The following is a 17,905-nucleotide window of genomic DNA, read 5'->3' on the forward strand; positions in this document are numbered from 1 at the left end:
GGATAGGAAATCAAGAAGGGGGTTATGTGAAATCTCTACTTTTTTATTTAGAAGACAGTGTTGGGGGCAGCTAGGTGGTGCAGTGGCTAAAGCACTGGCTTTGGATTCTGGAGGACCTGAGTTCAAATATGACTTCAGACATGTTCGAGCTGTGTGACCCTGGGTAAGTCACTTAACCCTCATTGCCCTGCAAAACAAACACACAAAAAACCCCCAAAAAAACAAAAACAAAAAGACACAGTGTTGTCAAAAAGCCCCCACCCCACCCCAAGTGATATCCATCTAATTTAACAATCATTTCTGAAGCACTTCTGCTGGGCAAGGCATTATATTGGGCCCTGGAGATACCAAAATATAAAATGACAGTCCCTAGCCTCAAAGAACTTCCATTACTAAGATTATAGATTTAGTCCAACCCCCTCACTTTACAGATGGGGAAACTGAGGCCCAGAAAAGGAAATTGACTTGCTCCAGATCACACAGGTACCAAGCTGAGATTCCACATCTTTCTAGACACCAAGCTGCTTTTATTCCATCATCTAAGATGGCCTTGGAGGTCTCTCCCAGCGATGGATCTAGGATCCTTTATAATAAGGGGAGAAGAACCGGACTTGATGGTCTGAGATTCCTTTCTTGCACTAAATCTAGAATCCGACGCTCTCTTGTATAAAAGGGAATAGAATTTCTATCAATGTTCTCATCACGACAAATTCCCACAGAAGTACTGGGAACAAATTAAAAGACATCCTGCCTACTCAAGACAATTGGATCTACCCTCCCCACCCCCCTTTCTCTTCCCAAGATCAGATATCCTGCATCTACCTCTACACCCACTGCCATGATTAAATTTTCACTTCTTCAAAAAGAACTGGGCTAAATTTGAAGATATTTTCCTTAAAAGAGAATCTATGGCCTTTAAAAGAAATGACATCTTGGCAGCTCATCTCCATCCTCTTTTTTTTTTTTTTAGTGAGTCGATTGGGGTTAAGTGACTTGCCCAGGGTCACACAGCTAGTAAGTGTTAAGTGTCTGAGGCCGGATTTGAACTCAGGTATTCCTGATGGCTGGCCCTGTAAGCTCACTGGTGTTGGGAACTTCTAGAGAGGTTTCCTCTACCTAGAACCCATCTTGATAACCGATAATCTAAGAACCTTGCTTAGGGCAAAGAGAGGTTAAGTGACTATAGGTCAGAGGCCAGGCTGTGACCTTAAGGACCATGACATGCTGTCATCAAAATAAACACTATGGGGGCAGCTAGGTGGCACAGTGGATAAAGCACCGACCCTGGATTCAGGAGGACCTGAGTTCAAATCCAACCTCAGCCATTTGACACTTGCTAGCCTTGTGACCCTGGGCAAGTCACTTAACCCTCACTGCCTTGCAAAACAAAACAAATCATTATGTTTGGTGACCAGCCTCTGACTAGCTTTCTAGATTTAGCACAGTGCTTAGCACAGAATAGGTGCTTAATAAAGTTCTCTCTTTCTCTCCAAATCTCTGCAGGTCACAATTTTTTAGGCAAGTGTTTGGGGGGGGCGGGTTCTGTCTCTCCTCCTGACCCTGCCCGAAGCCAAATAATGTGCTAAAAACAGATTGCCTGAAGAGTCCAAAATGACCGGCCAATTTAAGCACAAACCCATTCATTGAACCACCTGAAGCCTTCAAAGTTGACCACAGACATCTGCCTGTCAGGGGCTCTTTGCTCCACCAAACCCCATGGGAGGGTCATGGGAAAGCCATGTAGGCCTGTTGACCGTAAGAGCAGAAAGTGACCTTCGAGGCAGGCTGGCCATCCCCTTCCTTCAACCTTAGGTCATTTAACAGATAAGAAAACTGAAGCAGAGAGAGAGTTTAAAAGCTCACAGCTGGCTTTGCGGGGGGGGGGGGGGGGGGGGGGGGCGTCAAGGGATGTCCTCAGCTCATCTCACATCCTTCCCTCTTCCACAAACACCTTGTGAGGAAGCCACCGAACTGACAGGTAGAGGCCAATTTAGATTAGATTTGCTTAGAATAGGACGCCGCCAAGGAAACCATTAGAAAAATCATAGCCCCTTTAGACCTGGAGGGGGCTGGGCAGAAGGCTTCCAGAAAGGAAAACAAGTCCTGCCTGGAGGAGACAAAGGTTTGACCCAGTTCTTCTACCCGTGATTTTCAAGTAAAATCCAACTTTAATGGCTAACATTTATATAGCGCCTACTCTATGCCAAGCACTGTGTTAAGTTCTTTACAAATGGGATCTTATTTCAGCCATACAACCACCTTAGGAGGGAGGTCCTAGCGTTATACCTACTGTACAGATGAGGCAGAGATGAAGTGACTTGCCCAGGGTCACACAGCGGGTAAGTCTCTGAGGCTAGATTTAAGCTCAGGTCCTCCAGCCTCAGTCTCAGCGCTCTATCCACTGTGCCACCCAGCTGCCCCTCTGACAGAGAGTAACTAGCTTGGTAGAGATGAATCAGAATCTTGGAGCTACCTGGGGCAGATACATCTCTGAATACTGCCCCCCCCAGCATGCTAGGCTGTATATTTTATATGCAAATTTCAATGGGGGAAATGGGGTGGAAGAGACAGGTATCAAGGAGCCCCAGATACAAAGATGCAACAGATGCTAGTCAGTACTTCCTGTCTCTCTTGACTGTAGAAGAAAGGCCTTGTCCCAGAGGCTCCAAGAAAACGATGCACTCAGAGACAAGATGGAGTCAAAGGTTTTCTTCTCCTAGTCTTCTCTCTGACCCCCATTTTCTCTTACCTCTATCCCTCCCCCAGCAGTCAGGCCAACAGTGGTTAAAAAAAAAAAAACCTCACAGTAGGAGGTATTTCTCTGTCTTTCTTATTTGCCGTCCTTGGCTAGTGGGGACTGAATCGGATAATGAATGGATTGTGTTTTGTAAACTTTAACGCACTCCCACAAAAGTGACAAATATCATTCATGGCATCATTATTTCAAGAAGAGTTTCTCTAGGGACTGGAGACCACAAATTCAGAGCCAGAAGGAAACCTAAGGGGCGACTGAGTCCAACCACTTCATTTTACAGACAAGAAAACCGAGGTTCAAAGAAATGAAGAGTCTGCGCTAGGGTCCGAAGAGGCAGCAGGCACCTTGGGCTGGTTCTGAACAGCCCAGACAATCCCAATTTGCAGCACTCACTCTTTTGTTCTACTGTAGATTTAGGGAAGATTAAGTATACCCTGAGGATGAAAGTGTGGAGCAGGAAGGTAGGATTCAAATTCTGTAAAGACTTAGGGTGATTCCCAAGTTAAGAAGGAACACTCACTCAGAACATTTCAGGATACTCTGGAATAGAGAATCAGATTTTTGTCCTTAATCAGCCACCAAAGTGGGGATGGTTCAGTCTCGAACTCTGTCTCCCTGGGAAAATTAATTATATCTTTGGCAAATGATTGAGTCCCTAACACAGAAAGATTCATTCCATTGACATGAACATTGCCTTTCCTGTTTTAGGTCTGACCGTGTCACCTTATTAGCTCAATGGCTCCCTACTACCACCAGGGTCAAATACTAACCCCCTCCCTTGGCATGCGAAGCTCTTCCTAATCTGGCTAATGCTTCCCCCTTTTCTTGCTTCTAACGGATCTCACTCTTCTGCACACAGTTCATCAACACCAGCCTACTCGGAGCTCCTCAAACACAACACACCATCTGCCATCTCCAGCACCAGAAAGGTGTTCAGCCTCTTCATCTCCTCCTCTTAAGTTTCCCTGAACTTTTCCAAGAGTCAATTCAAAACCTACCTCTTCAAGGGGGGCCTTTCCAGGTGCTCAGACCTGCTAGTGCCTCCTCTTCGCAGACTGCCTTCCATCCCCACACATATCTGGTGACGCCTCGTATTTACCGTCTTTCCCATCAGGATGCAAACTCCTCAAAGATGGCAAAATCTTTTCACCTTCTGTTGTATCTCTGGCACTCCACACTGGCCCTGCCACATCTTAGGTGCTTACTAAATGCTTGTAGAATTCAGGGTGGAGAGCCAGAAAGAAAGATACTCAGTATAGAATCAAATGCCATCCTGCGCTCTGTTGTTGTTTATACTGAAAAGGCATAGGAAGAAGGGGAATATTTGCAATGAAGCCTTCTATGAATACAGGGGTGGCTTAAAGTTAAGTCAGTCCACATTTATTAAGCATCCACGTACCAGGAACTGTGCTGAGATCTGAGGATACAAAGAATGGTCAAAAAAACAAAAACAAAAAAACCAAAGAATAGAATTTTTAAAATAGAGTATCAAAAAAGTTCCTGGTCTCAAGAAGCTCATAGCAAAAACCTTACCAGCTCAGCCTCCCAACGAGACTGAGAAGCCTATAAGAAAAATAAAAATAAACTAACATGTCTAGCCACTAGCCTACCAGAATTTTTTTCCTGGCCCAGAGCAAGTAGCTAGGAGCAGAACCAATGTAAGGCAGACAGACCAAGAGGTGGACCTTCTCTACTGGTGTTTCTTATTCTAATTAACTGTCCCCTTGCCACAGAACAGTCGCTGGGGAAACGGAGACCCTAGGTGGTGTTACCATGGGTAGAAATAAAAAAGAGCCAATGAGGTTAAATGATTGTTCAAACAGTGTGAAACCTGAATGGGGCAGGCCTTCTGTCTGTCCATCTGTCCATCTCTCTGTCCGCCTAGAGTCCCCTCCTCCAAACTGAACAAGCCCAACATCAAAAGCTTCGATCTACCCTGACTATCGCTAGTCTGTGAGATTAGCCCCGGTCTCCCACGGTGAGATTTTATGGACCAAATCTAGCAGCCGTCAGTCTCAGCAGCTTAATCTCACCGGCAGCTTAATGCCAGGATACTCTTAGGGTAGAAACTGTCAGACGCCCAAGAGGGAGAGGTGATATGTAGCTTTAAACATCTGGAAGGGGAGGGGGGAAGGAAAGGGAAGGAGGGACCTCCACTTGTCAGCTTTCCCCAGCGCCCTTGTTAAGCTGAGACTTTGAAGAGCTCCCTGCCCCGTTACCTGGTGGAAATCTGCCCCTTTTTATGTGCCCCTGGCTGCTTATTGCTCTTGGCAAAGAACACTGAGCAGGGAAGGGAGACCTGGCTTTCAAGCGGGCAGGGGGCCTTTGGCTTTCCTGGGGAATTTGAACTTGACACAGGCATCAAATTGACAGTTCCTTGATGGCCTTGTCAGCCAGGCAGCCGACACCCCCACCATCGAGTAAAAACAGACCCGTAATGAGAACCCCTGCACCTGTCTACAGGCAATTACTGATATTCTCCCGACACACAATGGATCACTTTTTCTCGAGTTGTTTTCTCGATATTTAGCAGTTTGAATACTAATCCCCTTAACAAAACTGTCCCCGGTGCTTCTCCCCCCCGCAGGGCCCCCCCAACACACACTTTAATCTCCCTCTCCCAAGGGGGGTAGGGGTGGGGGATGGGGGTGGGGGGTGGGTACCAGCCAGCCTCCAGGCAGCACCTGGATTTGCATTGATTCTGTCCCTTGTCATTCAGTCCCCAACAGGAATTAGCATATGGCATTAAGGGGAAACTAGGGAGGAGAAAAGAAAGACACCATTTGGATGGAAATAAGGGGCAAAGGAATAATCTGCCATCAACCAAAGGGTTATTTGTGTATGGTTTCCCAAGCAAAGCTTAGAAAAAAAGCCCATGTTGATTTTAGGCGGCACAAAGAAACCTTAATCCTTTCAAGGGAACGAAATCACCCCAAAAACAGCAGCTAAGAAGAAAGGCCCCTGCCAGGGGAGGGTCATTCACAACCAAATACATGCCACAAATCAAACTCTGTAAGTAAACACAAGTAAAAATGTGGGAAATGTTGGATTCGGAAAAAGGAAAGAGGAAGGGGGAAAAACAGTCAAAGGGAAGAGGTGACCGAGCCCGGGGACCCTCCCCCCACCCCCCTTCATCAATCACCCTCCTCCTTCCACCCCAGTTACAGGCATTCAGCTTAGAATGCTGATTCACGGAGCCCCCAACCCTTTCTTCTGCAAAAGAGGGGGAGACACATTCCACAGCTCCCCCACCCCCCCCCAAATTAGCAAAATAAAGATACAGTCACTTCTGTGTGGGGGAGGCCCAAGGGCTCCTTTTAGCTGCTAGATTCCCCCCCCCTTCCATTCCCTTCCCCCAACCTCCACTATGGGAAAAGGAAACAAATTCCGTTTTCCCACATGGCCCTATTAGTGCCAGGCAAACAGTCTTTCCTCTTCAAAATCTGCAATAAACAATTACACATTTCTGCCTATGAATGAGCGAGGCAGGCCTATGAATTACCCGGCTCCTCTCCTTTATTTGGCTTTTAGGATTATGGATAACAAATTTATACAAACTTTTCAGTCCATCAAAAAATATGATGAAACATAAAATGAGAATACTCCTCCATTATGCAATAAAAAGATAAAATTCAATATGCATCCCGAGTCATCCCGGGAGCGCCAGTAATCGCGGTGGAAGTAAGCAGGCGCACCTTCTGGGAACCCTAAAAATAATGTACTATTTAAAATTCCATTCGGTCCAAATTCTAACATAATCTGGGATGCCCAAAATAGCTGTGGTTGGAGCCGGAGCCGATGAATTGCCAGGCGAAAATATGAGCCCAGACAACTATATAATGCAGAAGTGGTTCAAATTTCCATTTATTAAGACTACTTCGGCTCAGACAGGTTCCAGTACTCTTAAGAAACTACACATTTAAGACATGGATGGTGAAAAGAAAGAGGAAAGCATACCATCCTTACCGAGCAATTACCATGCAGAACTATATAAACCAGGTAATACGACGCAAAAGAAAAAAAAAGGAGGGGACAAGAGATTTTACATAATTTAAACCTTTCAAATTATACACTTTGGGAGTCTGGGACTGGGGGGGGGGCTGCCTCCTCTAAAATACATTATTTCCAACATTGCTGCTTGTAGCACAGAAGTCCATCGGTAGTGATTTAGGGCCAGTTTGCTGTTAATGCACTGTTATGTCATTAGGAGCTCTCACTACTTATTGCTGTTTGGGAGATATTAATGGGACAGTGCATATTTCAATTTCACCCTATCTATGGCTTCTTAACTTTACCAAAAGCACGGGAAGGCATGGTTTATAGCCATTACTCCGGCAAAATACTCAAAACATCTGTTGGTTATTACAGTCAGGGGTACAAATTGGCTACTTAGGATTCTCTATCCACTGATAAATAACAGTGAAGTTATGGGGTCCCTAGGACTATCATTCACCATCACAGCCACCTTTTTGTCATTTAACTCAAATTCATCTGAATTAGACAGAGGGAGGGAGGGTTTTCTTAGTATTGATACTTATCTCAAAGGAAGAGGATTACTTAAAAATCCTCCTCCTTCTTCCCCTACCCTTTTTTTTTCCTTCTTTGCTACAGAAAAGGCACCGAAGCAAGATAGCAACTAAGTCCCAATTAGACAGGTAAAAAGAGTTAAGCGTGGTCTGAAATGGAAGTCAATGGATGAACATAGACTGAATTATTCAAAGGGCCATGTAGTTAGCCAGTCCTACCTTTGTTTATTGCAGCGTTGAAGAGTTTTTCTGAGCTAGCATCAGAAACCTGAAAGACAAGAAGAAAAAAGAAAACGTTTTGTATTACCAATTCGTTATATTTCCAAAGAAATCCAGGCAAGTTACCCCGGGCCCCAGAAAAATGGAAAGCTGCAATTCCACAAAGTTATCCATAAGGTGGCGCTATCTGACCACAAGTTTGAACTCTGCAGTGCAGTTATTTACTTGGGGGGGGTGATGAATCTTTTAAAAATATATAAAATAGTGTTCTGATTTAGCATATTTTCAGTACAAAACATATTTTTATGTTGTAAAGCCATTCAGTCTAGTCACACAACGATTTTGTAATTTAACTGACAGGCTATTATTTCAAAACACTTCTTTCTAGCTACGTTATGATTGGGGGGGGGGGGAGGCTCGTCTATTTTTTCCATTTTCTTTCATGAAACCAGCATGCTTATTATTCAAATTTCAGCTTTTTCATCCAAGAAAGGCCAGTTCTCATATAAATCTATTTTTTAAATTCTTGCTTGTAATCAACCTCCCTTCCCCTATATATTAGATACAGTTTGACCTTGGTCTCCCAAATCAGATACATCTTAACCTGCATAAACATCTACCCACTCTACAGCTTTCTGTCATTTTCTCCTTGCCTGTTTTCTAAAGATCATGACTACTGACTGATTATCAAAGCAGTTTTGAAATGGGTGAAAAAAGGCTCTCTCAACCAGGCTATGATCATCGCGCAGAGGGTGATTTCATCACACACATGCTTTTATTTCAAGAAATAAAACATGGGCAATTAAAAAAAAATACTGTGGTTCTTCCTTTCAGAACTACCTATTTATAAGGTGCTGAAAATGCCAAAAGATTTTTTTTTAATCTTAAATAATGAATTTTAAAAACAAAAACAATCCCAGTAGTTTGTGGTTAAAGCAAGAAAAGATGGCTGTTAGGGTTTGTTGCTTCTCAAACCATCCTTTTGGAGGAATGATTTCCCAAAAGGGGAAAAAAAAATCTTTCTACATATAAATATGGTTATTATCTAAAATGATGAATAGTGCTGGATATATTTGGAGACGGAAATATAGCACATGGTGGATTTTTGAATTAACAGTAGCCAACCATGTTTGTGTTTTTCTTGTGACCATTTTTCTGTTTTGATTCATTGGAATTTTACTTTGTTGTTGGGTCCACAACTAAAAGAACCGAAAAAATCTCCTTTTTTTCGTGAAGGGTAGGGTGATCAGTTTTTATTTGCAGGAAAAATGTATCTTGGGCAGTGTTCCCAAGGATTGTGCAAATAATCCTTGCATAATTATATATATATATTATATTATACATGTTCATTCACTTATAATCTAATGAGCACTAAACATTTTTCAATGTTCTTAATAGTTAGTGAAGGCCCATTATTTTCCTTCATAATACCAGATTGGGTTTTACTTGATACAACTTGTATGTATTAAAAATAGGCTGAGATTCCTCTTACAAACTGAAATGCCTTATAAACAAAATTAGATTGAAGTTCATGCTGTCTTTGCCCTTCCTAATAAGAACCACCCCCCCCCCCCAAAAAAAAAGTGGCTATGGGGGAAGAAGAGGGAAGGAAGCCACTCAAATACTGTTGCTTGAAATGATTAAAAGAAATATGCTGGACAGAAAATATTTTAACTTAAAGGAATAATGTAACAGAAATAAAATACATAAAGCAAGGTTTCTGGAAACTCAATTTCCACCCTACAATCGAATGTCTTGTTACATCAGAATTCACTTAGTTATTCTATCTTTTCAGCTCCAATCCATGAAATTCATGACAACTGAATGTCCCCCTCTCCCAACAGTCTGCTGTCAAAACAAAATCAAAACATTTTTTTAATGGGGAAATAGATGCAGTGATTTTTTGGTGTTTGTTCTAGTTAAATAAAAATGACCTGGAAAATGTGGGATTCTCTACCCTTACAAGGTATATTATTCCTAAATTAAGGCTGTGTTTTTGAAAGTACCAACATTAAATTGTTAAAGAAATCCTTTTACAAGGACAGTTACAGAGGCTTAAAAGATAATTTTTCACACAAAGAAGTGAAAAAAAGCATTTTTTAGCCTTCCTGTTGGGGCAGGTTAAACAGAAAACGCCTCAAACCTCTTAGGTCTGGTCCTCATAAGAGTTCTCCAGATCAATCAATAACAGGAAGGCAATGATTTCAGTTCTTGAATCTGTTTGGGGATTTTCTCCCTCAGCCAGTCATTTAAGGCTCTGAAAGAACCCAATACCCTTAAAAACAACAACACAGCTGTTTCTCTAAGAACGGGGTGGGTTTTTTGTTTGTTTCCCAAACAGGAGGAAAGCTAAATATAATTAATTCTCATTGCATCTTCAGAAAACTTTAGTAATTATTTGATTGCATGGGCCTTGACTTTCAGACTTTTTTTTTCCCCTCTTCCCCATCTTCTCTTAAGGAAAAGTCTGCATCTCCCCCCCTCCACACCTCCAATATCTGAACCGATTTTTCTTCTGGTTTTATTCTCACACAGCTAATGCCGAGACACTTCACTGAGAATTAACAGGCTGTCCTGGTCTTTCCAGGAAACCTCAAGGATGGAGGAATCTTGCTTTCTTTCACTAAATTTCTTAAACCCGGGTCTGCCTAATGATGCATTCGAAATTAAAGGCGTTTACATTTTGGTAATCATCAGTCCAGCCTTATATGTCCGGTCTTGGAAAGGGATCCGGTGAAGCCGTTGCAGCTACAGCTGATGCAAATCAAGGGTTTAATCTCTCTCTCTCTCTCTCTCTCTCTCTCTCTCTCTCTCTCTCTCTCTCTCTCTCTCTCTCTCTCTCTCTCGGCAGATTTTTTTTTGGGGGGGGGGCTGTTTTTAAATGCAAAACCATGTGTTTGCTCTTAAGGGAAAAGTGAATAGGACTAAAATAAAGGCAGAGGCTGCATGGGAAAACGTGAAAGCCTTCAGTCCCTAGCAGTGAATACGAAACAAGGCAGCCATCGTTAGCCGGCCAGGATTTCCACTCTAGGCATCCAACAACCCCGCACTTACGAACTGAAAGGGAATTCTAGAGAGGAAAAGAAAATTCTTGCCTCGAACTGAGGACCTAATGCACGCACCCACTCCCAAAGCCCAATTTCATTTCCAACTTTTTCTTTCTTTTCACTACCTTGGGGGATAAGTCTCTCGATCGCACTCAGCGCTATTTTCTCGACCTCTATTTTGAGGGGAGCGAACTTTGTTCGCCAAGTCCGGCGGGAAAGAAGGGTTGGAGCGCCCCACGTCCAGGGGCTGGTCCCGACTTCTTCGGGTCGGGTAAGAGGGGACTGACACATCTCAGCTCAACATAGCTGCAACTAAGGCCTTCGGCAGCAGCGGAGATGGAGAAAGCCAAGAGAGAAACCAAACCTTCCCACGACGTTCCCTTGCCCTCCCCAAAGACCGAACTACTACCCCTCCCGCTCCAGTCGTAGGGAACCTCGCCGAGGATCTCTGTGGGCTCACTTGGGGAAAGCGATGTGGGCATGGGACAAGGGGCTGGGGGAGAGCCTGGTGTGGGCAGATGGGAGGGCGCTCTCTCCCTTCCTCCTGCAAAGTTCTGGTCTCCCTCCCGTCATCTGCTTGCTGTAGGTGCGATGATTGAAAGGACCCTGAAGGCCCCCCCACCTCCCCCCCCCCCGCCTTAACAGAGTTTGAAGGCCAATCAATCCTCCCTTAAAGTGAGCCCCCAGTTCCTCCCCTCCACCACCCTAGCTCTGGGGCCCCCTCCCCCCAACCCCCAGGCTCCGGAGCTCGCCTCTCAAAGAAAGAAAAGTACAAAGGCTGGCTGGCTGCAAATCCAGCCGCCCGGGAAGGAAGGAGGATGGAGGGAGCCAGCGAAGCGAGCCACGGGAACTGAGGAGAGAGGCTGAGGTCGACGCGGTGAGCCCAGGACCTGGGGGTTCTCAACCACCGCCCCCTCCCACCTAGCAAAAGACAATAAAAGAGCCCCAGGCCGAGCTGAGCTGAGCTCGGGGAGAGCGAGGCGGCTCCCCCCTCCACAGTCGGCCCGCAGTGGGAGCCCTTTTCTCCGCAAGCACACCCGCACTGCCCCGGGGAGGGGGAATAGGGAACTCGGCCGCCCCCTGCGCTCTCCGAGCCTTCTCGGGACCACCGGACAGCCCAGCAAGACCGACAGGAAGAGAAAGGGAAGGAGGGAGGGAGGGCAGGTTCCTCTCCCGATCCTCCCGGGCGTCTCGAAGCCCTGGGCCCGGAGGGATGGGATGGAAAAGGAGGCTCCGGAGGGATTTTCATTACCTGGTCGCCAAGGATTCCGCTGGGGGCCCCAACAGCCCCAAGTTCATGGTTTGCTTACAAATCTCCCAGGGGTAAGAAGAGTGGGGTATGGGGGGGAGCGGGAGAAGGTGAGCGAAGAGAGGGGAAAAAAAAACCCCAAACACACGTAGCAGGAGAAGTGGCCCCAACTCTGCCTGGGCTGCTTGGAGACGTTCGTCCTTGGCTGGTTAAAGTCTCAAAGCGAATCCTTCCAGGCTAAGATCCTTCAGACCAGGGCAATTTTTCTCCTCTGGCGACGAGCCTCGGTGAAAGCCACTCGCACAGCCAGCCACCCACCCATCCGCTGGGTGCTGCTGGGTCCGTCGGCCAGCGGGCGCCCGGACGCGCCTCGTCTCCTCCGTTGCCCAACTCGGCTCCCCAGTCCTGCGACGCCCCGCTTCTTTCGCACGAAGGTTTCCAAGAAGGAGCAAAAAAATAAGGGGTTGGGGGGGGCGGCAGCCTGAGTGTGTGCGCGCGAGAGTGAGTGTGTGCGCGTGTGTGTGCGCGCGCGGAAAGCGCCGCCGCCACCGCGCACGGGAGCTAAGAGAGAGGCGGCGGCGACAGGACAAAGGAGACCATGTGCAGACGGAGGGAGGGAGGGAGGGAGTGAAGGGAGAGGAGAGGAGAGCGCGCTGGGGCCGTGCCTGTGGCAGCGGCGGCTCCTGCGGCTCCTCCTCCGGGCGGCCGCGGCTGCAAAGCTCCAGGGGCGCCCGACCACTCGGTGGCGGCCGCCGCAGCAGATGATGCTGGGGGGCTGGCTCCCCAACTCCTCCCGGGCGGCCCGGCGGTACTAAGAGTCCCAGCTCCAAGCACGGGCTGGGGGCGGTCGTGCGGTGGCCGAGGCTTTCTCTCTCTCACTCCCCGGCGCCTTTCTCCTCCCGCGCTGTCACATCTCAAGTGAACTCCATTGGCAGCCGGCGCCGCCGAAAGGTCCCCTCCGCTCCGCTGCGCTCGCAGGCGCCGCCGCCCGGGAGACCGGCCCAGCGGCCAGGCGCTGCAGCGGCAAGAGGGACGGACGCCCCTTCCTCTCCGACCCGACGGCTACCGGGCGAGGCGCAGCGGCGACGATCCGCTCCTTTCCGCGCTGGGCTCCCTCTTTCTCCGGGCTGCGCGGAGACGCGCCTCATTCAGCTCCTCTCTGCTGCTTGGAGAGGGACTTCCGATCCAGCTGCAGTGCCAACGCCAGAGCCCGAGCCGCCGAGAGGCCGCCCCTCCTCCTCCTCCTCCTCCTCCTCCTCCTCCTCCTCCTCCTTCTCCTCCTCCTCCTCCTCCTCCTCCTCCTCCTCCTCCTCTGCCACCGCCTCCGCCTCCGCCTCCGCCTCCTCGCCGCTTCTCCCCGCCCCGCCCCGCCACTCCTCCCGTCTCCAGGCCTCGCCTCTCCCCGCGCAGTCCCTGCGCCCGCCGGGCTCGGGCGCGCTGTGCTCAGCTGTGCTGTCCCGGCCCCTCGCCGAGCGCGGCGCTGCGCTGCGCTCCCGGGGCGCACACCCTTCGCGGCCCTGGCCCCCTCCTTGGGTTGAGGCTTGGTCCTTTCTCCACTCCTCGGCTGTGCAGTCCAGGGGCGCCCAGGCTAGAGGGGCCCGACTCCGCGCCTGGCGACGAGCCTCGGCTGCTTCCTAAACTGCACGTGCCCCGGCGCACGCAGCGAGGGAGATGAGGCTGCGAGGCCGTGCTGGGACCTGAAGCGGAGCGGCTGCGGTGGGTGCTGCTGGTACTTCCTCGTGCATCTATTCCCCCCTCGGAAGCATTCCGCAGCACTCCTAGATGGGCACGAGAGAGCTCCGAGGTTCCCCCTGGCAAGCAGCCGCCGCCTGCTGCTCCACCCGAGCAGCTATGCTGAGACCAAGGTCTCCCTTTCTCCTGGGACACGCAGCCCAGACCCTCAACCCGGTCATTCTCTATCAGGGAAAGAAACCCAATCGGCTGTCATGTCGGGGATGTCCGCCGGCCTGTGACTGGTCGTCTTCACCGGGCGCACAGCCCTCCAGCTCCCACAGACCCCTATTTCAGCAGAAGGCTCGCAGGCCCTGATGGCTCGGCTTGGTTGCCCACCCAGGCCCGGGGAACGGGAGGCAGGAGCTGCGAAGTCGTCCTATCTGAGACCCGAGAAGCGCTCCTGCCCCGCACCCTGGTCTGATTCTTTTCTGCATCTCCGTAGGCCTCTGCAGACAGTAAGAAGGTGTTCCCCAAATGTTTGTTCAAAGTATGCAAACGGGACGAGGGCTGTGTCCACAGCCCCAGTGTAGTGTCCAAGACTGCCCAGCGGGCTCTCACCCTTTCATCTCCACTTCTCCCCCAAGGCTTTGTTTTACTTCCCTGCAGGAAGGCGACCTGGTTCTTTCCACACCACAAGAGCCCCAGAAAAGAGAAGTGCCGCGCTGGGGGTCGGGCCAGTTCCTGGAAGGAACTGGGGACTCCAAGACAGTCCCGGGGGAGGGGAGGGGAGGCTCTGGCTTAGCATCTGCACCTGCAGGGAGGGAGGAGCAGGAGAATGACGGTTTCCTTCTTTCAGACTCAACACTGTTGCCCTACTCCCATACCAAACAGTCAGGAGGCAGCAATAGTCAGAACCATATTAATAAAAGGATTGTGTAGTCGGCTTGATGTTCAGTCTGAAGGGTTCAAGTACCCCATGAGGAAAGAGTGTACAGGAAGGCTTACAGCTCCCGATTTTCCACTCCACTGCTACCTTTGTTATGTAGCACACACAAGGCGTTAGATCAAATGCCAGGGGAGGAGAGGAGAGGGAGTGGAGGAGGGAGACGCTGTATGCCACATATAAGCCGCGTGCATGGATAGAGCCGGGGACTACAGCAGGGATTCCTAAGCTTTTTGAAGGAAGCTCAATGCAACTTAATTCAACGAATCAGTTTTTTTTTTTTTTGGAGGGAGTGGGGGAAATCTGCAAAGAAAAAGATCTATGGTGGGTTTTTTTGCATTTAAATAAAACTTATTTTGATTTTAGAGTTTTCTGCTTAAAAATTCCATTATTCACAAAACCCTCCCCTTCCCAATTGTGAGGTAATTGGTAATGCCCTAGGGGGGAGTGGGAGGGATGAGGAAGGGAAGGAAAAGCAAGGCTTGGGAAGGTGGTGGTGATGGGGGGGGGGGGGGCGGCGGGCTGACTCTAGTGGGGACAACAATATTCTCCACCATCACCCCTCCTGGGGCTTCTCCAGTGTGCAAATGAGAGGCTGGTTCTTGCTAACAGCAGTACCCTGGATGGCAGTACATGTCCTCTGTTGATTATCTTCACTTTATCCTGTCTCTATCACATTTATCTATTTCTCAGTTTCTCCTGTCTATATCTCTTTTTTTGTACATAGTTGTTTGCATATTGATTCCATTAGACTGTGAATTCCCTGAGGACAGGGTTTGTTTTTGCCTCTCTTGGCATCCCCAGGACTTAATGCACACTGCCCTGCACACAGAAGGCACTTAATTGATGCTCCTTGGCTGACAGATGCCACAGGAAAAAGCTGACCGAAACAAGTAACATTTTAAAAGCTGCTTCTGTGAACCCCAAAGAGCTCAAAAGAGGAAGGAGGGAAATGTAAGGAAAACTCATTTCAGTGTTGGTTCAATGTACAATACCCATGCAGCAACCTATTCAGCCAAACCGTCCAAGTTCCTCCTGTAGTGCTTAATTAACATTAAGAGACAACTAAGGAGGCAGCTAGATGGCTCAGTGGATAGAGCACCAGCCCTGGAGTCAGGAGTACCTGGGTTCAAATCCGGCCTCAGACACTTAACACTCACTAGCTGTGTGACCCTGGGCAAGTCACTTAACCCCAATTGTCTCACTAAAAAAAAAAGAGACAACTAAGGCAGAATGTCCAATGTTTCTTCCCTGTAATTTACACTGGGTCTCCTATTTGTATAAAAGAGGCACCTACACACACCAAGGAGTCAACTTAGATGCCCAATTTAAAAAAAAAAAAAAGCAACCAAAACACTCAGTTCATCCTCTAGTTTCTACCAGCACAAGCAGCAATTTTCAGAGGCTTACCATGGTACATACTCAGTTTTCATTCCTGATTAGCAGGGATTAGGCCTATGAGGAAAAATTCAGCAAGTGTAGACATGTCTGTGTGCTTACATGAATGCCTACGCATCTTTACAACACCAAGATCTCTTGACTGCCAGCAGTTGTGGGGAGTGGAGGTGTGGTGGGGGAGGATGGTGATTGTCCACAAATCACATTTTCCCAAACATGGCAGTGTGGAACACTGGAGAGAATGCTAGATGTAATGTTGGAGGATCTGGGTTCAAATCCCAGCTCTGTTATTTGATATCTGAGTCATCTTGAACAAATCACCCACCCTCTCCTAGTCTCTGATTCCTCAATAAGGGTAATGATCTAGATGACTTCAAAGGTCCCTTTCATCTCAAAATCTATGATCTGATGATTTCCATGCTAGTCGGGTAACTGCTCTGAGACTCAGTTTCCTAAACTATAAAATAAGGAGATGGAATTGGTTACCTCAAAGATCCCTCCCATTTCTCAATTAATGCCCCATCTCTATTTTATCTACCTATGGGACTACTCCAGGCTTCAAGTTCCTCAAATGTTAAATCAGGGGTGGTATTATCAAAAGGGCACTTGGTTTGTAAGTCAGGAAGACCTGGGTTCAAGTCCTACCTCAGAGAATTACTAGCTGTGTGACCCTGGGCAAGTCACCTCACCTATACCGGCCTCAGTTTCCCCATCTGTAAAATGAGGGGTTGGGCTCAACTGACTCAAAATCCCAGCTCTAAATCTTAGATGCTATCATCTATGATTCTGTGTACTAAATAGCCTTGAAGATCCTCTTCATTTCTAAATAAAACCTGGTATCTTATGGCCCCTGTAATCTTGGGCAAGCATCTTAACAGCTCTAGGCCTTATTTTCCTTCTCTGTAAAATATATGGACCAACAGAGCAGCTGGATATATATGCATATTTATGTATATATGTATATGTATACATATGTATGTGCATGTGGACATCTTTGTGTGTATGATGTATGTATATATGTACAGTATACGTGTATATAATGTGTGCGTGTGTGTGTACAGTATAGCTATTGTGTGCATGTGTATCTGTATATATGTATGTGTGTATTGTGTTTATGTATATGCATGTATATATGTATCTATTGTGTATATGTGTTCATCCATCCATCTATATATAGCAGCACAGGGCAGCTAGGTGGCTCTGTAGATAACTAGGCTTGGAGTCAGGACAACTCATCTTTCTGAGTTCAAATGCAGCCTCACATGCTTACTAGCTTTGTGACCCTGGGCAAGTCACTTAACCCTGTTTGCCTCAGTTTCCTCATCTGTCAAATGAACTGGAGAGGAAATGGTAAAGGACTCCAGCATCTTTGCCAAGAAAACCCCAAATGGAATCATGTAAAGTTGGACATGACTGCAACAACTGAATGACAAACAAGCAGAAGTTCTTAACCTGAGATCTGTGACCTTTTTTTTGTTTTTTGGTTTTTTTGTTGTTTTTTTTTTAGTGAGGCAATTGGGGTTAAGTGACTTGCCCAGGGTCACACAGCTAGTAAGTGTTAAGTGTCTGAGGCCAGATTTGAACTCGGGTTCTCCTGACTCCAGGGCCAGTGCTCTATCCACTGAGCCATCTAGCTGCCCCCTCTGTGACCTTTTTTAAAAAAATATTTTGATAACTGGATCTTCAATAGAGTTTGTAATCCTACCTATTTTATTTGATGCACTGAAAAATAATGGTTCTGAGAAGGGATCCATGGGCTGCACCAGACTGCCATGATACACCAGTGTTCATGATGCAAACAAGGTTAAGAATTCCTTGCTTAGACCATCTCTAAGGTCTAAATTTATGATCCTATTTATTCAATGTACAAGCATTTATAAAATGTCAACTATGCGAGAAGCACTGTGCTAGGGTCTAGGGATTCAAAGACCAAAAAAAAATCCCAATTCTTGTCATCAAAGATTTTATATCTTCTACAGTTGCCATCATCAGGGACTGAAGATTTCCCAATTCCAAAGAAGTTATTTATAGAAGTATCAAAGTTTCTTCTGATTGAATTCCCCTTTTGGTGTCAACTTCTCTGAAGAAGGGGCT

The 17,905-nt window shown here is 47.3% G+C and overlaps 1 protein-coding gene across 6 annotated transcripts in view; it reads right to left on the reverse strand.

The window, feature by feature from the left end:
- Positions 1 to 17,905, reverse strand: part of AUTS2 (activator of transcription and developmental regulator AUTS2) — a 1,257,436-nt gene that overhangs the window by 107,507 nt on the left and 1,132,024 nt on the right. For all 6 annotated transcript variants that reach the window (XM_044002368.1, XM_044002370.1, XM_044002371.1 and 3 more), the window contains one exon: positions 7,501 to 7,549. In XM_044002368.1, the coding sequence (XP_043858303.1) occupies positions 7,501 to 7,549 (49 nt within the window). The remainder of the gene's footprint in view (positions 1 to 7,500; positions 7,550 to 17,905) is intronic.

The sequence above is a fragment of the Dromiciops gliroides genome, chromosome 4 (assembly GCF_019393635.1).
Source record: "Dromiciops gliroides isolate mDroGli1 chromosome 4, mDroGli1.pri, whole genome shotgun sequence".
Classification (NCBI taxonomy): Eukaryota; Metazoa; Chordata; class Mammalia; order Microbiotheria; family Microbiotheriidae; genus Dromiciops; species Dromiciops gliroides.